The sequence below is a fragment of the Calliphora vicina genome, chromosome 2 (genome assembly GCF_958450345.1).
Source record: "Calliphora vicina chromosome 2, idCalVici1.1, whole genome shotgun sequence".
In the NCBI taxonomy this organism is placed as follows: domain Eukaryota; kingdom Metazoa; phylum Arthropoda; class Insecta; order Diptera; family Calliphoridae; genus Calliphora; species Calliphora vicina.
This window is the reverse complement of record NC_088781.1, coordinates 47,628,539-47,655,890: the sequence shown is the minus strand read 5'-3', so window position 1 is coordinate 47,655,890 and position 27,352 is coordinate 47,628,539. Positions and strand designations below refer to the sequence as shown.

The 27,352-nt window shown below is 29.1% G+C and overlaps 1 protein-coding gene across 2 annotated transcripts in view; it reads left to right on the top strand.

Moving 5' to 3' along the window:
- The window catches only part of LOC135951248 (ATP-binding cassette sub-family G member 1), a 49,288-nt gene that overhangs the window by 6,953 nt on the left and 14,983 nt on the right, over positions 1 to 27,352 (top strand). For both annotated transcript variants that reach the window (XM_065500863.1, XM_065500862.1), the window contains exon 2: positions 10,740 to 11,586. In XM_065500863.1, the coding sequence (XP_065356935.1) occupies positions 11,097 to 11,586 (490 nt within the window). In that variant the 5' untranslated portion in view covers positions 10,740 to 11,096. The remainder of the gene's footprint in view (positions 1 to 10,739; positions 11,587 to 27,352) is intronic.

The following is a 27,352-nucleotide window of genomic DNA, read 5'->3' as shown; positions in this document are numbered from 1 at the left end:
ATCACTAATTCGAGACAGTCACCAATAACTGCTGGGTACTTATGTATATTTGATGGATAGATGTATCTTTTTGTTGTGATATTTTGTGTATCATCTGACTGAGAACGTGTGTATGCCGTGTCTAGTATAAATTTTACAACAATAACGACATCACTTATTTGTTTATTTTATTTTGTTTTTGTTGTTTGCCTGTCAGTTCAATAAACGTAAACAGAATCAAAACAGAAACGAATACAAAGATGGAAGAGCGAGTTTTCATTGAACTGAAAAAAAGAGAATTCTCTTCTTCCTTGTATTTCATGAATGATTTAAAAAGATTAGTGTTGCCAGAAAATTAATTAAATTATCTTTAAAACTAGGGAAATCTAAAATGGATAATTTAAACAATATATATTTTTGGCCAAAAAAAAATATCAAGCTACAGGTCGTTCCTCCCGCTAGAATTTGTTCTATGTACTGAAATACGTTCTGAAAAATAGGATGATAGGACATCGTTAATAGTGGCACACGGTGGGGTTAATCACAAACAAGGGGTAATAAATCTGAATCTTCCAGACTACTGCTCCGATTACAAATCAATGTATGAACAAATCGTATAGGAGATTCTTTAAGAAAATTTAATTTGTGACAGGGTGTCAAAGTCGACCACCTCTGGTTAGGAAAACTTTGTACAGATTGTAACTTGTACAAATATGAACAGATTTCAATGAATTACAATGTGTGATAAAGCAATGTGTATTCACTAGTCGTGAATAATAATCAAATTCAACATTTTGAAATGAGTTTAAAAAATGGCTAAACTTTGACAAAAATGGGGCCTAATTGTTATTAAAGGGTGTCTCAGTAAGACTGTATTTATTCATTTTAAAGAAGACATGTTCCGATTTAGTATGGAATAAAATATCCGTCAAATGGCCCCCACTGTTCTGATGACAGGTCTTTACTCTTTTCATTAAATTTTCCATGACCTTTTCACAGAGATGTGGCTGTATCTCACCGATGACGCGTTGGATCTCGGATATGAGCTCAGGGATTGTTTCTGGTTTATTCGTACAAATCTGAGATTTCATAAAACCCCAAAGAAAAAACGGCGTTAAATCGCATGTTCTTGGTGGCTAGTTGACATCAGAATTCATTGAGATAATATGTTCTGGATATCGTTGCTAATCCGTTATCATGTTCCTGTAACGAATGCCGTTAAGTCAACTGACCAAAATCCGCACCATACAGTTGCTCGTTGTGGGTGCATTTGTTTCTCTTGGATTGCATGAGGATTTATTAAGCCCAAATTCAGATGGAAATTCGCTTCATTACTTTTTTCGAAAAATTGCTATTGACTTCACTTTGCTCCATTACCCATTGAACGAATTGCCGGTGCTTTACATGGTCTGCTGGCTTGAGCTCCGGAGTAAGCGGAATTTTGTACGCATGAAGGTGGAGGACTTTTGTAAAAATTTGCTGCGTGTAATTTAGGCGACACTCTCGTTTACAGCATCAATGTTTTTAAGACACCGACCGGTACGTTGACGTACAGGAGTCCTATGGTCCATAACCGACGAATGGTTGACACATTCAGCCCAATTATGAAACAAAATTCTTGTGAGTTTTTTCTCTTTTCCCATTTTTCCTATTCAAATTCTATAAAAAATAAAAAGGGAAAAAAACTACCGCGGAATTTTGTGCACTTTCTCGATTGATAATTCTTCGAAGAGATTTCAGTACAACTTTCAAAGTTTTTGTAATAAGTTTTCACAATTATAACGCAATTGTCTTTCGTAAAGCGCTCCATTTTTAATAATCGGAATAAACATATGTGACAGCTGTCCAATTTAAAAGTTGCCACTTGCACAAAAAAAAATTACACTAAATTTAAAAAGTGCACTTTTACTAAGACACCCTTTATTTTTGACCTAGACAAAATTGTTAAAAGGGGATTCTTTAAGATTTCTTAGCAACAAAAAACATTAATTTAGATTAATACCACTTTCCTTTTCTGGCAACACTTATCAGGTTGTGTCCTCCCTCTTTTTCTCTCTCTGAGAGATAGAAACAATTACAAAAGGATTTTTTTGGAAAATATATGTATTAATGAAATAAAATATGAAAGATTAATTAAATCTGAAAAATCATGCTGATAATAATTATTAAATTTATAATGAACAAAGAAGATATCATTAACCACATTTAATTACTAGTACTTCTTTGTTCATTTATTAAGAATTTGATATAATTTTAATGGTTTAATTGCTTTGAAACGAATGACCGCTTAAAATAAAATTAATTATATGTACATATTAATACAAAAACTTCGTTCGGAGTTAGTTGCATGTTTGATTCATGCCAAAGTCTTTATAGTCTGATTTTATTACGAAGAGCATACATAATAAACTGAAAAATTCTTTAATTAACTTTTTTGAAAGTAAATTAAAATAATGAATATTAATAAACCGAAAAATATTCTTACTCTTAATGAGAAATATTTCTAAAATTCTACATTTTTCTAGTTTCTTTACAAGATAATCATCATCCATTAACATGATTTACTAACTACATATGTACATAATTTATTCGAAAATATACATTTCAAAACCATTCATATGACAATGACCCTACCTGTCCATTATTGCACCAAATTGAGGCAGTCAGATAACATGCGAGTGCATTCAAAAAAGACCAACAAAACAAAAAAACATTCACGTTTCGTCTATTAAGCGAACAAAGCCATCAACAAAACCCAGTCAACAAGCAAACGAACCCAACAAATGATTAAATAAGTTTACATACTTTCAATGTACATACACATTGTTTTCAATACTCTACTCTTTTTGCTCTTTTAATGTAATGTTCTTCTTCTGCTTTGTTTTTAAAAATTGCAGTATTTTGTACAGGGATGGAAAATAAAATCTTTATTCGGTAACATTTTAATATACAGTACTTTTGTTTACCCCTAGAGTACTAAACTTGAAATGTTAACTTATTTTATATTAGCGTAATTATGTGGTGCGAAGCGTCATTAAAAATACTATTATATCGATATTTTCTATTGAAAAACTGTTATACACATACGAACATTTATGTAGAAAATACTATTATACATACTCAAGATTTTTTTTTATATTAAATTCAGTTATAAATAAGATTTTATATAGAAACTACTTTTATACACAAGATTTTCTATAGAACCTTTTCAAAGGAAAATACTGTTATACAGAAGATTTTCTATAGAAAATTCTGTTATACACAAGATTTTCTATAGAAAATTCTGTTATACACAAGATTTTCTATAGAAAATACTGTTATACACAAGATTTTCTATAGAAAATACTGTCATACACAAGATTTTCTATAGAAAATACTGTTATACATAAGATTTTCTATAGAAAATACTGTTATACAGAAGATTTTCTATAGAAAATACAGTTATGCACAAGATTTTCTATAGAAAATACTGTTATACACAAGATTTTCTATAGAAAATACTGTTATACACAAGATTTTCTATAGAAAATACTGTTATACACAAGATTTTCTATAGAAAATACTGTTATACACAAGATTTTCTATAGAAAATACTGTTATACACAAGATTTTCTATAGAAAATACAGTTATACAGAAGATTTTCTATAGAAAATACAGTTATGCACAAGATTTTCTATAGAAAATACTGTTATACACAACATAGCTGTAAATTGTGAATATTTTTATTCAAAATATTTCCAAAAACTTAATTATTTTTGAATTTTAATTATATTTAAAAAAATAAATTTATATTGAAATCATTCTATATTATTCAAAATAGGATACTAATTAATATATATCTATTTAGAATATAAAGCATTAAATATTATTTGATTTCAATAGAATACGATATTAAATAAATTATACTTAAAAGTTTTTAATAAACATTTATAAAATTATACTAATAGTATTTGTATTTTACTAACAATAAGTTGTATTTTATTTATTATATAATGAATAGATTTTAAAATATTCTAATCAATATGAAAACATGTAATTATTTTCAAATTATATTTTTATAGTAAAAATTAAATATTAATTTAGTTTATTCAACTAGTTATGAATAAAATATTATTTTACTTATTCGAAAATTTGTTGATAGATTGTATTCAAAGCAATTTTCTTTGAATAATTTTATTTCTCCAAAAAAAAGAAAAATATTTAAATATTCAACAAAAAAATTTAGAATACTTTTTTATTCATAGAAATTTTCTTTGAATAATTTTATTTGTGTAAATAAAGTCAAATATTTTAACAACAAATTTTTGAAAAATTTTATAAAAAAATATTTTTGTTTGTGAAAATGAGCTCGGACGATAAAGATTTTTCTTCCGAGGATTATAAAAAAGATCCTTCGTTTGCTATAAATAAACAAAAACAATGCTCAAAAATAATTCAACGATATTTTGAACGTCTAATTTCACTTGCAGGGTTATTAAATAGCCCTAGGAGGAATGCCATGTAATACGATCATTTTGAACAACTAGTTACTTTAAAAACAGTTTTTAAAAATAATTCATGAATTTTGTTCTTCACAATTTAAATTAATAATACCCCTCCAATTGAAACCATTAATCTGTGTCCATATTCTAGTGATAATCAATGATTAAGTAGTAGTTTTTAAAAATATAATATTAGATATCAGAGAACTAGGTTTCCAATTTCCCGGAATTTTTCCATTCCCAAACTAAGAAAAAACAAGTTAAATCTGAAACAAATTTGTAATTCATTTCGAAAATAACTTTTTCAACTCAGAATGCAATCAGAGACATTTTACATCAGTATTATTGTGAAATAAAAATATTCTTTAATATTTATTAGAATTATTTCTATTCAGTAATTTTTGGAAAAATAAATTTATTTGTTTCAAATTTGTGAGAAATAAAAATATTTCTAAAGTTTTATTAGAATTATTTCTATTCAATCATTTTTTGTTTGAATAATTTTAGTTTTTTGTATTTTGTTTGAATAAATATTTCAAAGAAATTAGTTGATTTTATTTGTATCTAAATGAAATAAATTTTAATTTTATTCAACTTTGTTTTATTTGAATATATAAAATTTTACTATTTTCTAAAAAAATATCAATATAATTTAATTAAACTAATATAAAATGATTTTATTTATAATTTATTTGGTTTTAAAAGATATAAATATGCATAAATTTAACTATAAATATTATTAATAAATTAGACAAATATTTTATTTAACTAATAAATAATTTTGAAAATAAATAATTATAATTGGAAACAAAAACTAAAATAATATAAAAAATATTTATATTTTGTATTTTATTCACAAGTTACAGCTATGATAGAAAATACTGTTATACACAAGATTTTCTATAGAAAATACTGTTATACACAAAATTTTCTATAGAAAATACTGTTATACACAAGATTTTCTATAGAAAATACTGTTATACACAAGATTTTCTATAGAAAATACTGTTATACACAAGATTTTCTATAGAAAATACTGTTATACACAAGATTTTCTATAGAAAATACTGTTATACACAAGATTTTCTATAGAAAATACTGTTATACACAAGATTTTCTATAGAAAATACTGTTATACACAAGATTTTCTATAGAAAATACTGTTATACACAAGATTTTCTATAGAAAATACTGTTATACACAAGATTTTCTATAGAAAATACAGTTATACACAAGATTTTCTGTAGAAAATACAGTTATACACGAGATTTTCTATAGAAAATACAGTTATACACAAGATTTTCTATAGAAAATACAGTTATACACAAGATTTTCTATAGAATATACAGTTATACACAAGATTTTCTATAGAAAATACAGTTATACAGAAGATTTTCTATAGAAAATACTGTTATACAGAAGATTTTCTATAGAAAATACTGTTATACAGAAGATTTTCTATAGAAAATACTGTTATACACAAGATTTTCTATAGAAAATACTGTTATACACAAGATTTTCTATAGAAAATACTGTTATACAGAAGATTTTCTATAGAAAATACTGTTATACATAAGATTTTCTATAGAAAATACTGTTATACAGAAGATTTTCTATAGAAAATACTGTTATACAGAAGATTTTCTATAGAAAATACTGTTATACAGAAGATTTTCTATAGAAAATACTGTTATACACAAGATTTTCTATAGAAAATACTGTTATACACAAGATTTTCTATAGAAAATACTGTTATACACAAGATTTTCTATAGAAAATACTGTTATACACAAGATTTTCTATAGAAAATACTGTTATACACAAGATTTTCTATAGAAAATACTGTTATACACAAGATTTTCTATAGAAAATACTGTTATACACAAGATTTTCTATAGAAAATACTGTTATACACAAGATTTTCTATAGAAAATACTGTTATACACAATATTTTCTATAGAAAATACTGTTATACACAAGATTTTCTATAAAAAATACTGTTATACACAAGATTTTCTATAGAAAATACTGTTATACAAAAGATTTTCTATGGAAAATACTGTTATACACAAGATTTTTTATAGAAAATACTGTTATATACACGATTTTTTTACATCTTTCACGGTCTCTCGGCTTCTATTCGTATAGTACCCAATTTCCCTGCTTTCGGATGAATCCTGCTGCTTGCAAACGTTTTGAAATTGCTGCTTGAGTAGCTCCCAATGATTTTACAAGCTCTTGTTAAGTTTTACAACAATTTTCATGGAGTAATGCCTGCAATTCTTGATCTGCAAAGCTTTTTGGCTTGCCTGGGCGATCTTTGTCTTCCGTGTCAAAAACACCACTTCTGAACCGAACAAACCATCTCTCGCACGTTGAAACCGATGTAATACGTTCACCATAATCTTTGGTGAGAAATCGGTGTGCTTCAGCAGCATTGTTTTTCAAATTAAAGAAGTAAAGCAAAACTTCCCAGATATGACGCTTTGTTGGCACAAAATTCGACATTTTCGATGCAAAAAAACTTTGTTGTTTACACAATAATGTTCAATAACTAAGTGAGAATAAATGACAGATATTTACCCTTCAAAATGACATATAAGTTATTAAAAACAAAACCGCGTTCAAGACAAAGTTGGATTTCTATAAAACTGAATTATCAAAATTAAAAATGTGTTTTTATAATTTAATATTATTTATTGAATATCAGTAACGATAGCGGTAACTGTGATTGCAGTTATTTTGGTAGCGGTAGCTTAGCGGTAACAGTAGTTGAACTGAAAGGGTATTTTAGGGGTAATGGTAGCTTAGCGGTCAGACTTGATAAATAAAAATAAGTTGAGAGATTACTACGGTACTTTTTTGTATGAAATAGTATTAAAAAATGTATCAAAGTAACAACTTTTTCATCCCTGATTGCACTGTTTTGTGGTTCAGTTACTACGAGATATATTTTGTGTACACATGAATTTCATTCCCTCGTAACCATGGAGGAAAATTGCAATATGGTATGGGTTGCGTAGCAGAGGTATGTAGATGCATTTTAAAAGTACCCTATAATACAAATATATTTTTACACGAAATCTTTAGATAATAAATTCTCACCATGAAAAAGCATTCACTGTAACAGGGTTCAATCGTAAAACTTATACTAAATAGTATTTCTATTACCATAATGGACGAATAATTCTTGGAATAATCGAATAATTTTATGTAGAATAATCGAATAAAATTATTTAATTTCTAATTTTTCCATAATTAAAAATTTAAATGTTAAAGTAACATGTTTAAAAAGCAGATACTTATGTAAGTAAATCTAAATGATAAATGCCAACACAATTCTAAAGTAAAAGAGTCTTTCAATCATTGTAGATGAATGGTCCGATAGACAAAATATATAAATTATGATTCTGAAAATTAATTTTAGCTATTTAGCATAAAACACTGATTTTGAAATGGATCAGAAATTTTAGTGTCCACATTTGACGGTGAAGCCGTTTTGCAAAAATATGGTGCTGAAATATTGACAGAATCTCAATTATGTATTAAATACGCTATATATTTTATAGTTATTGACACACTTTAGTTTTAACAAATAATACTAATCAACATGTTAGCTCAGAAGAAAGTAATTATAAATGTGGTATTGAAAATGTTGACGAAATTGATATTGAGGACGACATTGATACGTTGAAATTGATGAACAAAGTGATCTTTAAATGTGATGTTATGACTTGACAAAGAGAAAAACCTAATCTCTTAAATTATTTAAAAAAAAATGTATTAATCGTTTAATTTGATTAATTTAAATGTGTAATCGAATTATTCGAACAAATTAAAATCTCTTATACGAATTATTTATTTTATTCGAACAAAAGAAAAATCGAATAATTTGGATATCCTAATGGATACCCAATGCTGAATTTTTTTTCCAAATTAAAGGTATTGAAAAGACTTATCCAATAGTATATAGAGTGATTGACCATACAGTGAAAACTTTTCCAAATATTCAATGAAACTTTTCCAAATATTCAATTGTATTTTTTTAGTATTTCATTGATATTTACTTATATTAACAACAAAAAATTACAACATAATTAATTAAATTCTGAAAATATTGCGTGGATGACTTAAAAATGTATTGGCCATTGTTAGCTATGACCTTTTCCCATCATTCTGCCAACATAAGGATTCCGAGCCAAAATAACTGCTCATCTTTTGAGACCATGAAGGAATCAAGACAATTTCGGATACTCTGTTCCAAAGTGAATTGTATCCCGTATCGAAACAAATAAGCTTCAATCTAAATACTTTTTAACAGGTATTGCATAATGGCCAATCGTTGATATTTGTCTTTGGTGTTTATTAGACTGGTTGGCTTTACGTACGATCTCTTACGCTTCGGGTTATCGTAATGGAAAATGCTTCATCGCAAGTAATATATATGATCCTAATATCCCTCAATAAATTATTTGAAAATATTCCTGACTTGTGCCAACGCTCTCATTTCGCTCCAGCTCTTATCCATTCCGGATATGAGCTGGTCGTTCCCTTCATTTGCTGCCTTGTGCATTCCACTCAATTGCATCTCTTTTGATGTCATTTCATGGCCTTCTCAATGTATGGCCAATCCATCACAACCATATAAAATATTGAATTTTAGATTCGTGTTAAAAAAGGTTAACTTTGTAAGCTGGGAAAGAGAAGACGACACGCCTTTTTTTTAAATTATGCTCCCAAGGTAGCAAACATGGCTGACGTCTTCTATTTGAGTATAGCTAATCATAAATAACTCTTGGGATGTCGCATTTACTAGGAGGATGTATTTATCTTAAGACCAGCCACATCTGTTATTGTTGTCATGTTTCGCAGATTTGTCATTAGTCATTATCATTCAAACGACCTTGCAGTCCCCATGTAATTCCCTTGCCATTTTGGAGAGCACTTCTAGGACTATATTAAACAGAAGTGGTGATAATACACAGCCTTGCAGAGCACCGATTTTAACCTTTACAGTTCTACTTAGCACTTTACCGTGTTTTATTCGGCAGCTAGCATTCCGCTCACCTTAATGCGCTCCAAATCACACTGTGGTTTAGTTTGTCGAAGGCCACCTCGAAATCTAAAGCACATATAGAGTGATGATCGCCATTCCACAGACTGATCGACGATAACAAGGATACTTTTTTACTTGTGGGGTCTGAATCTCACCTGTTCTTGTCCTAATGTTGGTGTCACCCTAATGGAGATCATTTTGGCGATTACCGGTGCGATGACCTTGTTGACAATGCAGAGCAAAGTAATATTACGCAAGTTACTTGGGTTCGTAAGATCTCCCTTTCCCAAAAAATTTCCCAGAAATTGATTAGTGATTTATTGGATGGAAAGGTGATTTATTGGATTTAAGGCTATTGATCGAGTAATGATTAGGTGCAAAAATAATTTTCTTTTACAGCCTTCAAGCATCATTTCGGACAAGTAAAATCGTCTTTCGAGGTCTCTCGGCTTCAATTCGTATGATAACCATGATCGTATCCTGCTGCTCGCAAAGGTTTTGAAATTGATGCTTGAGTAGCTCCCAATGATTTGACAAGCTCTTGTTGAGTTTAACAACAATCTTCATGGAGTAATGCCTCCAAGTCTTGGTCTTTTTTGGCTAGACTGGGCGATCTTTGTCTTCCGTGTTAAAATTACCACTTCTGAACCGCTCAAATCATCTCTCGCACGTTGAAACCGATGGAACACATTCACCATAAGCTTTGGTTAGCAATTGGTGTGCTTCAAATTAAAGCAAAACAAAACTTTCCGCAAATAAAAAATTTGAAATTTTCGAAGCAAAAAAAAAAACTTTTTGTTTACACTATAATAAACAATAACAATTGAGAGCAAATTACAGATAAGTTATTCAAAACAAAAACCGCTTTAAAGATACGCCATCTATTGAAAATTCCGCATTTTTAAGTCATACACCCAATAATATTTTTTTATAGAAAGTGTTAAAAGCCAACATATCCTTTTAGGAAGGAAAACGCCTTAAATTGCAACTCTAACTTAAAATACCGTTATTTAACTGTAGGGTGGCATCACCAATAAGAATAACAACAAAAACCAAACTAAACTAAACAACTGACAGCAGTTACAAGCAAAACAATCTCGCTCTGAGCAGTGTTTACGAATAGTTTTGCTACAACAATAACAATAACACAAAAGCAAATAAACAAATTATTAAATAAAATTAAGAAAACAAACAGTAATTAACACGAAACAAATCTTTACAGATACGACGACGACAGCCGCTAAACACAACAAAGGAATCAAACTAAAAGACTGACAAGTAAAGTGAGTGAATGAGTGAGTTACTGAATGAATGAATGAATGAATCATGTTGCAGACTGAAATGTTAAATTTAATATAAAAAAGCGCACAGACATTCACGGAGCTAAAACAAATAACAACAAAAAATTATCCTTAATAAAAGCAAACAAAAAAATAATAATTAACAAAGTGCTGTTTCGTTTAAAGAAAATGTATAAAATATTTAACATTCCTTTTGTAAATGTGTAATTAAAAAGCAAGAAAAATACCCAAAAATATATACAAAAATTCAGATATTTATTAAAAATAGAAATAAAGAAATGGCCGAATCTAAATATATTCCAATACCCACCACTGAGTCTCTCAACACCTACAATAATAGTAGTTCAGCTAAAGGTGACAGTGATGGTGACACTGATGTCATAACCCTAAATATTTTAACCATGTACAACAATGACAGCAACTCCACGTCTGTGCCCCAACCGCGCTCAACAACAACAGCAACAACGACCACACCTATATCAAACACCAAAAGATTATTTTCTAGAAAACCAAAAAATCTACATTTAAAAATTTCCTCGCCTTCGATGGAAACGGATAATGACAGTTTGTCAAGTGATACATTTAAAACTGCTAGAACAACAAATAATTCTACCTCCTCAACGACACCGTCAACATCGACGACAACAACAACAACCACCACCACAACCAATTCAATATTTCCCCACGAACAACATAGAACGAGTAAAAAGTTGAATATTGGTTTTGAAAATATACGCTATACAGCGCGTATGGGATTTTTTCGAAGAGGTGAGTACACAATTTATTTCAAATTATTTAAACATACAGATCATCTTAATTATATCAGAATTACATCAGTGTTTCTATATATAGTTAAAGATTCATTCATAATGGAGATTTATTGTAATTTCCACTAATGTCTAATTACTTTGCTGACATCAATTTATATGTTTTTGGGTCATTTAACACGAATGGGATCTTTGTAATGTAGAGCGAAGACAATTGCTTACTTTATACATCCCAGGAAATGTAGCATGAAGTCAATCGTCACTTTAGTGTATCTAAGTAATCTAAGGTGTATCCACTTTAAACTTGTCTGCAGTGCACTTTAGAAAGTAGTTATTTTACCCAAAATAAGTAGTATATTGGAGAGTCAATTGTCAGTAAGCGTCCATTTATAATGCGGAGTTTATTAATTTGTATCATAATTCTGTTTTTTTTCCATGGAAACTGCAGCATTTTTCTGCGGAAAGCTTTCTTATACCCAAGTGATCATTTAAAATGGAAACCATTAAGCCATGTGAGATGCCTATGGCTTCCACAATCTTTAGCAACCATATCGTAAATTTTTTTCAAATGTTTTGGGTGTAGAGACATCATCTGGGTATCCAAAACGTTCGGCACCTTCCGTGCCAGTACGGCTACAACGAAATTCAGTAAACCTCTTTTTACCATTAAAATTGATGGTGCAGAGTTCCCATATTATTTATCAACCATAGCCTTGGTTTGAGTGATGGTTTTTTCCCGCAAAAAATAATGCTAAATGAGCTGACGAAATTCACTTTTTTCCATTTTCTCCTCAAGTCACGAGTTAGTCTGCTATCAATTAAATTGACAGATGTCTGTTGACAGAAGCAGTGTTGCGCTTTCAATTAAGAGGCTGGAAATTATCAAATATTAATATCAAAGTTTTCTCTTTTCTTCGTTCATTGAAAGCGACAGGAAAGACTTCAAAAGGAAGTTTATTCCACATACGGAAAGTACAACTGAATAACGATTATTTCCTGTACTGTCAACCACAAATATATGAGTACAATTAGAAACAAAATCAGATGGAGTATTCCATATCGTTTTAAAACACCAAGGCACTTAAATGCGTGTGATGTCCAGCGGACATCACACTATATTATCAACATCAAGAGCTTCTGATTCCATAATATTTAAAACAACATAATCTAAACCGCCTTTGTGTGTCAAAATATAACATTAAGTCTAGCCCTATTTACTCTACACCATTCAAAGATTGTCGCAAGACCATAAGTTAGAAAACCATTTTTGTTTTGCCTCATTGTCCGAATCTCCTACAGTCTTACGAGTGTTGACCCCAAGACCATATTCAAGATCCCTATTAAGAGAATCATAGATGTGTTGCATTATTGCTCCAATCTCCGACAATTGTGGGAGTCTTGCGAGCGTTGAAATCGACTCTATTTGCAAGACCCCATTTAGAAGATCCTGAATAGGACAACCATCATGTTTAGCATCAATGCTCCAATCTCCTATAGGCTAGGTCTATTCGAATGAATATAAATGACAAATATTGCTGTCATTTGCCAAAGAAGTTGGAGGTTTTACATTGAAGGTCATTTAGAAAAAATAAGCATTAGCTTAGAATATAGAACAGAGCCTTGCGGCACAAATAAGTTAATCTTGAAGTGGTACGATTAGATCTCTAAAAATCGATTTAAATTTTTTTCAGAATTTCTGTATTAGAACAATAAGCAATAGAATAGGAGAAATATCGGAGTCTTGAGGTACTCCAGAAATAATCTGGAAATCGTTTGATGAGATCCCACCTAGAATAACAGAATTTGGAAAAATAAGGATTAGCGTAGGAGAAAGAACGAAAGAAAGAACTATAAGTTAATCTCTAAGAATCCACTTAAGGCAGTGCAAATTTAGCAATCTTATGTATACTAACTACCTCTCATATAGAAATGGACAGTAATCCAGGACTATATTAGACATGACAAATCCTCTTCTGGAACTTTGATATCTACTCTAGCAAACCATACATTCTTGTTACTGCGCGTGAATGATTACATTAGCACTCTACACAAATATTCCACTACCCCAAAACAACCCGCTCTACTGTCCAGTGGTATTGGAGTCCCTGCTATGAAAACCAAAGACATCTTATATACATTTAGTATCGTAACCATATAATTACTCATCAGAGCTTATCACAAAACGACGACTTCTCCGTATCCGAGAATTGTATGAGTTGTTACGGTAACTGATAGAGTGAGGTTGATACCTGCTCAATACTTTGTAATTCCAAAGTGTTTCCTTTTAAATAGAATCATAGAGTTCCTCGTAAAAACCAACAAAGAACTGTGCCTTATTTACAAAAATTAATGAATAACCCACAGACGAATTTTTAAAATTTTAACAAAAAACACAAATCTGAAACAATTAAAAGACAACTGCTCATCTTTTGAGATCAAGAACGAATCAAGCAAATATCAAATAATCTGTTCCAAAGTGAGAGAGAGCCTTCTGCATCTATCGAAACAAATAGTAGTAGGACGGGGCAGGGTCTGAACAAAACTACCCAACCACTTCATTCTTATTAACTTATTCTGGTCGTTTTTCGGCCAATGCAAGCATTCAACGAATTAGTTGCATTCGGTACAGATTCCCTGTAATGGTCTGGTCAGATTTCAGCAGCTCATAATAATTAGGAACCTTTGGCTCCCAATAAATACAGAGAATTACATTAATTTGGATATGGATATTTGGTTTTGGTGTCGATTCGACTGGTTGACCGGGTTTCACATACGATCTATTAAGCTTCGGTTATTCACAATGTATCCATTTTCTGACTTGGTGCAAACATTATTTTCTTTTACAGCGTTCAATCATGATTACGGACATGCAAAATCGTATTTCAATGTACCCCTGCTTTCGGATGAATCCTGCTGCTTGCAAGCGTTTTGAAATAGCGATTGTGTAGTTCCCAATGATTTTGCAAGCTCTTGTTGAGTTTGACAACTAGTTAGAATTTTGTAAACAATAAGCAGCTGTTACGAACAAAATCAACTATTGTGAATGAAAAGTTCATGGGAATATCACGATAGCAATTTTCCCTTCGAGGGAAATGGATATTTCATGGGAACAAAATTTCACATGTTATTGTTTTTCGGTTTTGGTGGGAAATTTCCTTTTTTCAAACCTTGAATCCTCTCCTGATTTGATGTATTAAACGGACCAAGGTAATATTACTATTGCAAAGATCACGTTTCAAAAAATAGTATTTATAGACTTATTTGGGTTTAAATTGCAATGAATATTGAGGTAGAATATTTTTTTGGTGTTCTGTGGTGGTGAACACTATTAATCATGGGCCAGAAGTAGAGTATCCAAAAAAAACCGGCAAATTTAAAAAACCGGTTTCCGGATTAACCGAAAAAGTGTGTTTTTGAAAAAACCGGTTTGGATTATTGTCTTTAAAAAAAACCAGTTAAACGGTTTATTTTAAATTTTTAATTTAATATGAAAAATTAATTTGTGGACGCTAATAGGAAATGTGTTAAGAATTGTGTACTAAATGTTCGGAAATTTTGCATTTTTAATTCTTAAGGCTCTATATTTCATATATTCAACTATCGGATAGACCGGTTAATTTGGATGAATCTTGATCTAGGAGGTACTCCTATTTAACTCTCATTGTTTAGGAGATGTATACACAATTAATGGTGTCTCTACGTTCTCCAAACACTATAATTCCTTTTATACATTTCTGGTACCTGTCTGATTTGGATAGACATCTATGTAATGGCATCAGTCCGTTCTCCAGCCTTTATAATTCCATTTACAATTTCATATACCCCACGTTCTGCAATTTACATATGTATATCTATGCAAAAAACATTTTGAAGACTTTCAATTTATATTAAAGAAATTATTCTCTTTTGCAATTTCAAACTTTTATTTCCTGAATTTCTATTATTTAAGTACACTAAAGATTCTTGAGTAAGAAAGAAAAAAACCAAATACTCATATAATTTGTCAACCCACTCTACTATTTCCCATACGTGATTGTGGGGTTTAGATTAAAATACATATAAAAACAATAAAAAATAATTCGTATTCTTGAACATAATATAATATTGTTTTTGTTTGTACTTTGAACCAAATAATATAATAATCAAATACAAAAAAAAAACATCATATTACTAATTTCCTTAATGGATATTACAATGATATTATAAAGAGTAAGTAACAAACAAATTTACGGCAAAAACAAAATAAATAAATTAAAATATACACAGAGAAAACTGATTCGTGATAGCAACCGAATTTGTTGTCAATCGAATGATTCTACCTTAGTGACCGAATTTTACAGTTGTGGCTATAAAATTTTGGAAGGGGTAGCCAAAGGTTAATTGCTTTAACCGAAATTCTTCCTTATAAACTGACTTTCTGTTTATAAAACCGAAAAATTCTATGTGTGCAACCGAATCATTCGTTTGACAACAAATTCGGTTCCTATCACGAATCTGTTTTCTCTGTGTACAACTCGTAACAATCATTGAATGCATAAAAACAAAAAATTAAGAATAACAAAAAGGCAAAAACAAATTACTAAATAATAATTATTAATTTCAATACGTGTCGTAGTGTCAAATACAAATTTTAATGTCCATCACGTTAAAATATCGTTTGAATACCACGGGGCGTTTGAGTAAAGTAAGAATTAATGAGTAATAAACATTTTTTTTAAAAACAGCTGTAAGAGTTAGTTTTTAGAGATTTAGTTGCATAACTTTAGTTAAACCAGAACAAATCTAAATCTAGTTTATCGTAAATAAATAAAATAAAAGTCAGGTTTAACGACCGTTTAAACTACAACTTACTGATTAATTAATAAAGACTTCGTTCATTAAAGCGGTTAACAATTTAAACTTCCTTTAAACGATAAAATAGTTCACTTGCTAAGTTATATCAAAACAGATCTAATTCTAACTGCATGAAAATTGTTATTAAAACATTTTTTTGGTTATAATTTATAACTCTCAAAGTATAAAAACCAATCGTTAAATGACATTTATATCTTCATTTCAAACTCATAATCTCTAGAGAGACTGGCATATTTATTTTAAATTATTTAAATTTCAAATATCAGATTATTAACGACCTTGTTCTAATCACCTCCAGTATAATTGTGTCCATTTATGAATTAATTATGAAAACAAAAGTGTAGATATCACTAAAAACTAAATTGTATATTTCTCTTTATCATTAATGCAGTACATTTTATTTTATCACACAAACAAAAAAACATTAATACTTAATTGTTAAAGTGAGTTAACAACGTATGTACGAGTACATGACAAATACGTTTTAATCTTTAGTTAATTGCTGGATTTGTATAAAAATGTTGAACAAAATTACCCGGTTTTGATGATTTTATACTTGCTATTATTGTTTTAAGGAAACACACAATTAATAGAAACATCCGTGATGAAATTCTTTCATAAACGGATTTTGTCACATTAAATAAAGAGGAAGATTTAATTAGTAAAATTACGAGGTATGTTTCTGAAAATAAAATTATATTCAACAAAAAACAGAATTATGTTTGACACACTTCTTTTAAATTAAAGCAAAAATGCCCCATAAAAAAAAGAACAACTTAATTAAACTCAATTAAAGCTTCGAAATAATTAATTAAATTTGAGCTTAATTAACTAAAATATAATTTCAGAATTAAAAGATGTCAGCCATTCATTCCCAAAATCGAATTATTTAGCTTCATTCACAGGCTTTTATTAAAATAGAAGTCATTTATCGTTGAATTAATTCAAAATGGAATTAATTTATAACAGAAACCTTTGAATGATTCAATCTCCCATTAACCCAGAGCACGATATGATAGAGGGCGGGTCAATAAGTCCATGACTTTTTTAATTTCCCACCTCTTAACTGAAAGGGCAACACTGTTCCTGTCAACAGGCATCTGACAGTTGATTCCTGTCAAAATTTGAACAAACTACGTCATTTAGTTTATGTTTGACAGCCATTTATATCAGACTACCTCGTGACTTGTGGAGAAAATGGAAAAAGTGCATTTCGTCTGCTCATTAAATATTGTTTCTTTCGGATGCCAACTTATTGGGTCAATTTAATGAGGAAAGGCCAGTCGATAGTGCTGGAATATTAATCAGAGGGTTGCGGGTTCGATTCCCGTCAGAGACTCTACACCCAGACTGCAGACAAGCAAAACGCAAAAGTTTGTGTTTGTTATAAAAAAAGTATTTTTTTCATTCAGTTTTGTTTTGATTTTAATCATTTACAAAATGAATTGAAGAAAATTGTTTAATTGTTATACCCTACACCACCATAGTGGGGAGGGTATAATGCGTTTGTGCAGATGTTTGTAACGCCAAAAAATATTAGTCTAACACCCACCTTAAAGTATACCGATCGACTTAGAATTATTTTCTGAGTCGATTAAACGATGTCTGTCTGGTTGGATGGCTGTCCATGTAAACCTTGTGCGCAGAGTAGAAGATATTTTGATCAAATTTGGTACATATTATTTTTTCAGCCCAAGGACCAAGCCTATTGAAACTGGCTGAAATCGGTCCATTATTTCACCTAGCTCCCATACAAATGTCCTTCCGAAATTGGACTTTATCGGTCATAAATGTTTAATTTATAAATGTATCTCCACAAATTGCGCTCCAAATAAGTTTTATATATACAAAATTGTCATACACAAAACATGTCACCAAATTTTGTTACGATCGGTCCATAATTAGTCATAGCTCCCATATAGACCCGCTTCCGAAAATCACATTAACGTGCATAAATCGCATACAAATGTTGGTATTCATAGAGACATAAATCACACGACCTAATTTCAAGGTGATCGGTCCATAATTGGTCATAGCCCCCATATAAGGCCCACTTCCGAAAATCACTCAAAAATATAAATTATTGAAATTTTAAAAGAAAAATGTTTTTGCTCTTTTACTTAGTGTAGGGTATTATATGGTCGGGCTTGACCGACCATACTTTCTTATTTGTTTTTTCTTCAATTCAAATCTATTACAAAAAGAGATTTGAATTCAAGAAAAATTTAATCATTCAAAAAATTGTATGATGAATTAAAGAAAACTGGAATTAATTCTATAAAGAATGAATTTAATTGGGGTTGTCATAGAATCCAATCGGTTTTGAAAATGACACAAAAGGTACATTTGACTTATGAAATCCAATGTAATTTTTGTTTAATCGATAAAGAATTTAATTCTAGATCGAATATAAAACCAATAACTTTCGATTTCACAAGACCAATGTACTTTTTCTGTCGTTTTCAAAACCGATTCCGACAATGATTGGATTCTATGACAACCCCGAATAAGTTTAGAGTACTAAGGAATTAAGACAACGAATTGAGTTGTGCTGAATGCTTTAATGTAATTGTTAAGAGAATCTATTTAATTTGATTTTGAACTCTGCCCCGAAAGATTCTGATTAGAGAGTATTCCGACTTGAATGTGCAATACAGCTATTATTTATTATTCCACCAATCAAGAATATGCTTTATATGGGATCTATGGTCAATTATGGACCAATTTGAACCATAAAACAAGTTTTTGGTATGATTTATTATGATTCTAGGATATTTAATATATCGAGCCCTTGCGCCATATTATCGTAAGCAATATTTTCTAAATTTTTTTTATTGCATAAATTAAAATTTTATAGACCGACTGATGTTTTAGCGTTCTTAGAATATCAAAATTGTTAGTAACTATATAGGTGGTAAGATTTTAACGTAAGTAAATGTTTACATTTTACAGTAAACGAATTTTATCATAAGCGACACATCTGTAACTTCTAAATAGTTAGATTGGCTGGAATGAAATTTCCCTTGCACAAAGAGGAAGTGCTGTCGAGTTTAAATTTGGAATACGGACCACATGGGCCCAACAGGAGCTCGAACAGGGGTGTCCAAATTAGCACACTTCAGGTACATATGTTAAAATTTTAAAACGATTCTATTTCTTCAATTCGGTATCAATTATCTCTTATAGCTTAGGAGATATTCGCATTTGAAAATTATATTTTAACATTTTTACCCACTCTACTCCAGTTTTTTGATAACAAATATTTCCAGATTATCTCCATTTTTCTTTTGTTGGATTAACAAGAAATGTAAAGTGTCAAATAACAATTAAGAGAGCTATATTCGGCTGTGCCGAATTTTATATACCCTTCACCAAAATATACTTTAAAATAAAAATTTTAAATATTTTTAGCTAACAAAATTTAATTTTTTTCCAGTTGTTTTTTCGAAATTGTTTTTTAATTTTTTTTTTTAAATTTAATATTTTTTTTTTAATTTTAAATTTTTTTTTTTAATTTTAAAAAATTTTTTTTTTAGTTTTTAAATTTTTTTTATTATTTAGTGAAAAAAGATTTTGGTGAAAAAAAAAATTCGGGTTAAAAAATATTTTTTCCGATTTTTACCCATTGTAGGTCCAACTAACGATTCAGAATATATATACTTTGTGGGGTCGCAAATGAAAAATGTAGAAATTACAAACGGAATGACAAACTTATTATACCCTTGCCACTTATGGTGAAGGGTATAAAAAAAGAATTGTTTAAAAATACAGACCTAGTTTAAAGTTATATAGATATGAATTTAAAAAATCGATTTTTCGCTAGTTTTTTGGGAAAAAGTAATTTTTATACCCTTCACCTTCGTGAGAAGACCCTATAAGATAGTGGAGTCGATTAAGTCATGTCCGTCTGTCTGTTGAAATCAATTTTCTGAAGACCCCAGATATCTTCGGGATCTAAATCTTCAATAATGCTGTCAGGCATGCTTTCTAGAAGTTTGCTATTTAAAATCAGCAAAATCGTTCCACAAATGGCTGAGATATGAGGAAAAAACCCGGACAACCTCGATTTTTGACTTATATCTGGATTACTAACTAAGTCATTAATATAGACAATTTGGATATCTAATAATAGATATTTCAAAGACCTTTGCAATGACGTATATAAGACCATAGTAAGTTGGACCTACAATGGGTCAAAATCGGATTAAATATTTTTTAACCCGATTTTTTTTCACCAAAATTTTTAAATTTAAAAAAAATATTTTAAAATTTAAAAAAAACAATTCAAACAATTTTGTTCCAAAAAATTAAAAAACAAAAAAATTATGTTTACCTAAAAATATTTAAAATTTTTATTTTGAAGCATAATTTGGTGAAGGGTATATAAGATTCGGCACAGCCGAATATAGCTCTCTTACTTGTTTTCTTTTTAAGTTATCTAAAAAATTTCTAAGAATTTGTGCTTTTTGAAAAACTAACCTTACATCAAATATTTCAAATGGAAAAAATTCAAAAATGTTTGAAAACGAAGGGATTAGGTCCATCCAAAAAATAAAACTAAAAAAAATCAAATTTTTGGAATTTTTCAAAACTCTTTAGAAATTGCGGGATTCACGATAACAAATTTAAAAATTGGTTTTTATTTTACCATTTTCAAAAGAAAAATCTATAAATAAAAATTTGAAAATTTTGTATCTTTGCAAAAACTCAATAAAAAACATTTTCTGTCATATTCTTCAATAAAGTATTCATTCCATGAATTTTTAATTGTTAAAAATTATAAATATTTTTGAAAAATAGACAAATAGCTTGAACGAAATTATTTTTAATTCTATTTATAAATTTCATAATAATCAAAAAAAAACCTTCTCCTGTAAAATTTGTGTTTTGTCGCTTACGATAATTTGGCGCTAAAGGCTCGATATTCATGAACTATCTAATCTACTACCGAGAGAACGTTAATATTGGGCTAGGTGAAATCAAGAACAGATTTCAATATGATTTTGACCTTGAGCCAAAACAGAAATTTCAACAAATTATCTTTAAAATTTCAAAATTACAAGTTTTTGTGTTTTAGTTAATTTTGATAATGTTCTGATTTTGAAATAAATGACAAATAAATGTAAGAACTACAGAGTTTCTAATAAAATGTCCAATGATAAACATCATTGTTTAACAATGGTTTGTTTATTTGATACTTTTTTCTTTAATATTTCTATTTATATGTATAAACTATTTTTGAAAATTTTAGTTTGAAAATAAATATACTCGAGTATTCGACAATTATTAATCGAATATTATTTTCTTCTAAACTGAACAATTTTATTCTTTCGAATAAAAAATATATTTTCCTCGTTTATTCGAAAAATTTAGATTAGTATTATAAGATTCAATAAAGCAGAATAGAACACTCTTACTTGTTTAATTAAACCTCTTTTCATCGGTCACGACCCGACTATGGGACGACTACGTTTTGAGCAATTGCTAGTGTATTGGACTGGTCTGGTGTGATTTTTATGTAGTTCTGAAGCAAAAAAATGTGTAATTTTGAGGAGGGAGAATCTGATGTTATGTCTTGCCAATGGGATGTTTTACAAGAGACATATTTAGAAATTTTAAGTTATGACAATCTTCCATTAACTGAGCGATATGTACTTGCTTGAAAGTTGAAAATGTTGTTTGCAAAACGAAAATAAAATATTAATTATGTTCAATATAGTTTCAGACAACAATAAACATAGCAACCGATTAAACTTAATCACCGAATATTTAATCATTACATACTTTGTTTTAATTTGAACAAATCCCTTTTATTTCTGAAACAATACGAAAAATACCATATGTTTGTTTTTCAAATAAATTGTGTCATAAATTTATTAATGAACAATAAAGACATTGAAAACCAAAAAAAAAAATAAATGGATTATTAAGATAGTAACAAATAGAGCAATTAAAATTTGTTTGTCAGTAGGTCTATTAAAATACAACAATGTTTCATTTAATGCCAAATTTTATAATTGTAATAAAAAGCAAAAAGTCGAAAACACCTGTTATTATGATGTACTAACACCTGAGAACCTTAAAATGTTTTAAATATTTAGAAAACACAACAAATAATATTAATAATAGTAAATTGTACTAATCAACGAGATAAGATTTGGATTTCCTTTTATACTTATACCTATGAGTAGTAAGTAGTACGATACGATAAAGTGACTCCTCTAAATCATGTTTTTTAGCTTTAAGCGAATATAATTTGTTGTTTCTACACGAGTTGCATGGAGAGATAATCACTTTTAAAAGATCAATAGCCGATTTAATACTAAGCGAAAATGTTTTTTTTTTTCATATTTTTTATATAAGGAGTTTTATAAAGAAATTAGTATATTTGGAGAGGTAGAATTTAATATTGAGCTTTACTAGCAAAATATGAAGAATGATATTAGACAACCAAGGAACCTATCACGTGACTAATTCTGTGTCAGTGAGAAAAAGACATACTCGTACAGTGAGTGACAATATTATGAAAACTTTTTAGGCATTCAAGTTTAACAAAAATTTGACACGTAAAAAAACATAAGGTAGACATGGATAGTCTATTTTTGAAAAATATATACATATCGCTCATTTGCTGCAACAACGTCATAACTCAAAATCCGGTTGAGTAATACAAAATATTCGCCATTCTTTTCGAGAAAAACGACTTTGAATGTTTTATAACATTTTAATATTTCTTAAATAAATTTAAATTTTGACGTTTACAACGAAAAAAACACTCGCATACAAAAAATAATTGACTTTTTTTAAAACTGATAAAACTACAAGTTTTAAAAAAAGTCAATTATTTTTTGTATGCGAGTGTTTTTTTCGTTGTAAACGTCAAAATTTAAATTTATTTAAGAAATATTAAAATGTTATAAAACATTCAAAGTCGTTTTTCTCGAAACGACTTTTATTGAATTATGACGTTGTTGAGCGATATAACTTTTCATAATTAACAAGTAAGAGTGCTATATTCGGCTGTGCCGAATCTTATATTCCCTTCACAAAATTATACTTCAAAATTTTAAATATTTTTAGGTAAACAAAATTTTATTTTTTTCCAGTTGTTTTTTAATTTTTTTAAAAAAAAATTTTCAATTGTTATTTTTAATTTTTTAAATTTTAAATTTTTTTTTTTTTGAATTTTTTTTTGTGAAAAAAAAATTTGAAATTACAAACGGAATGACAAACTTATATATACCCTTCTCACGAAGGTGAAGGGTATAAAAATTCATGGAATATTTTTTTTTTTGGAAAATATGACAAAAAATACTTTTTATTGAGTTTTTGCAAATATAAACATTTTTCAAATTGAAATAAAATTTTTATTTATGAAATTTTACAGTTATACCCAATAAGCATTTTAGCTGGAATTCAAGTGTAAAACAAGTTGAATTCCAGTCATACATTCAAACTTCAAGGGTTGAAATACAGTTGTATTACACTTGATTTCAATAGCATTCTCCAGTGAAAAGGAAACTTGAATTCAAGTCGAACATTACAGTGTTAATACAGTTGAATTCCAGCCTTGAATTACAATGAAATTCAAGTAGGAATTAAAATTGAATTCATGCTCTGAAATACAGTTTTATTCAATCTTTTAATTAATGTATAATTCATGTCGAAATAGTAATTGAATTCAAACTTTAATCTGTTATTATTTTGATTACTTTTATTTTTTAAGATATATTAAAAAGTTTAAAAGGTCAGTTAATAATTAGTTAATAATGAATGTCAAATAACTTATATAAATAAATTTGATCTTAATTTAGAATAGGAGCAAATATATTGAAAAAATTAATTTTAACTTCGTAGATTCGTTCTTGAAAGCTTGTTTATTAATATTTATCCAGGAATCTGTTCATTTTTGACTATTTGTGAGCGCTAGATGAATATATTGCATTCTGTGTGATGACGAAACAATTTGTTATTAATTTGATATTGCTATTACCATTTTACTCACTGTTTTATTTTGACGGAAGACTTGCTTATTTATTGTTTGTGCTGCTGTGCAGTTTTTTGTACATTGATTTTAAATATTTCAAATTTTTTTTTTACAAAATTGATTAATATTTATTATTTGTTTGACAAAAAACAAAAATATGTTCAAACATTTTATAGCTTGAAATATACTTGAAAAAGGGCCTGAAATTCAAGTTGAATTCCAATTAAATTTCCAATACTTGAATTTCAATTTATTGGGTGCTTATTGGGATAGATTTAAAATGGAAAAATAAAAACAAATTTTAAAATTTGTTATCAGAAATCCCGTAATTCCAAAAAAAAGCTTTGAAAAATTCCAAAAATGGGATTTTTTAGTTTTTTGGCTATAATATCCCGGTCTGGTTTATCGGAAGCCTTTACAAAATAATTAAGAACATATTAAGCCATCTAAGCCTGAAGTTGATTTTTACATAAAATATAGTCGTTTTTTTTGGATGGACCTGGTCCCCTCGGTATCAAAAATTTAAAATTTTTTTTTTTATTTAAAATATTTTATGTAAAGTTAGCTTTTCAAAAAGTATAAATTCCTTACATATTTTCTTAGAAATTTTTTAGATAACTTAAAAAAAAGTACTTTTTCCCAAAATAAACTAGCGAAAAATCGCTTTTTTAATTTTTAAATTCAAATGGATATAACTTTGGACTCAGTTATGATTTGTTTAATAAAAGAAAAATGGAGAAAATCGGGAGCTGTTATAAAAAAATGGTAAAAATTTTAAAAAATAAATTTTCAAATGGGAATATCTCCTAGTAGTGCCAGATTCTATTTTTTTGAAATCGGAACACAAACGAAGAAATAGTATCGTTTTAAAAATTTAACATAGTAGGTATCCTATTTTGGCGACCTCTGGCCGAGCCCCCGGTGGTCCTATGAGGTCCAAATTCAAAACTTAAAATCAACAACACTTCCTCTTTGCGGACTAACCGTTTATAAGTTACAGAAGTATTTCCTTGCGGTGTTACGTACCAAAATGGCCATGCCACATTGGACATTCAGCACGAGCAATTTGATTTGATAGCATGGTCATCTCACGTGAAGTTGATGTGAACTGGCCACCGAGATCTTGCGATTTGACCCCTTTAGATTTGACCCCGTTAGATTTTTTCTTGTGGGGTTTTCGCAGGTCTATGCGAATAAACCACAAATCACAGCGACCATCAAAGCTAATATAACCCATGTCATTGGTCGAATTCAGCCTGACTTATGCGCCAGATTCATAGAAAACCACAGCGAATTCGCAGCGGACATTTGCACGATGTTATATTCAATACATAATGGCATAGATTAGCCAACGAATAAAAAATGTCTATGATATCTCAAACAAACTTTGGGTGTGTTCGTAAATGCAGTAAATTTGTGCATCACTGATGCCACGACCTTGAAACTTTTGCAACATATAACTTAATGATGCATTGGTTGCACAAATTTGCGGCATCACTGCCAACAATTTGCATTAAATAACGTTTGACGTAAAGCAATAATCGCAAATATGCTTTTTCGAACGCTAAACTTTTAATTTGCTGTAGTGATGCAATCATACTGAATTTACGAACACACCCTTTATTTTATTTAAATTTTAAGGTAGAAATTGCTTAATGAAAGACCCTTTAGAATTTAAAAGGCAGTGATGGGAGAACTTTTGTAAGATGGCCGAAGGGAAAGAGTCATGTTTGGCGGTGGCAATATTATTGAATGGGGCTGATTTTCAGGGCAATTATGAAACCAATTCATATCATAGAAGATACTATGACTGACACCTCTAGGTTTGCAACCGAGTGGATACAACCGAATGAGGTACGTGTTGTGAAGTGGCCTGCCCAGTCGCCAGGGGGCTTATTGTGTAATTCCATTCGATAGATGTCAATCTTATAGAAAGCCTATGGGAAATTGTAGATCGCAAAATAAGGAACTCAAAATTATACCTCGAATTATATCAGTTCAGGTAATTAAAATTATACAATTTGAAAGAACACTATATCTTTGGATTGCATCATCAATTTCAAATGTTTAAACTCTTTTTCAAACACCTTTTTATAAAAAGAAATTCCTGCTAATTAGGCATATAAATTATAAAAAAAAAACTTAAACGTCTACTATTTTATATTACACTTTTTATTGATGTTTGTTTAATTGAGAAGTCAACTGTTATCGAATTTCCAAACAGTTTAATGTCAATCATATAAATGGAAATGAGTAACAAGTGTTCAAAATCGTATTAGTAGACGTATTCGCATTCAATAATAGTTCATTGTTAATTAACAATTATTAATTTGACAGTTGCTGTCTAATGAAAATAGTTTCAAGTAATTTATATTGATTTACTTTTCAACAATTCAACACAAAGACATTATTGATGCCTCATAATTAATTAAAATCATATAAATAAATTTAAATAATATAATAAAACTAAATTGACAAAGATAAGTAAACAACATCTTTATACATTTATAATAATTTATAAATTAATCTAGCTGCCCAATAAGGTGTTAATATTTTTGCAATTATTGATTAATAACAAAAAAAAAAAAGAATTAAATTTTATGGTTAATCACATGGCAAAAACTGAAATATTGTTATTTCCCCGATAATACTCATTAATGATTAAATTACACTTAAAGAAATTTATTAATTGAAATTCTATGGAAAGCAATAATAACACGACAAAATGGATTAATAGTTATTACTGTCATGAAAGAATTAAAAAAAGTTAACAAATATTTCCATTTTTTTATATTTCCTGCTCGAGGAGCTAAGATAGAAAAGTTTGACAGTAAAGAGATACAGACAGAGACGTGCGGCGAACGACTGAAAACTTTTCAGCTTAAGTCGGATTGAAAATAGCAGCTATTTTGCATAAGAGTTCCTC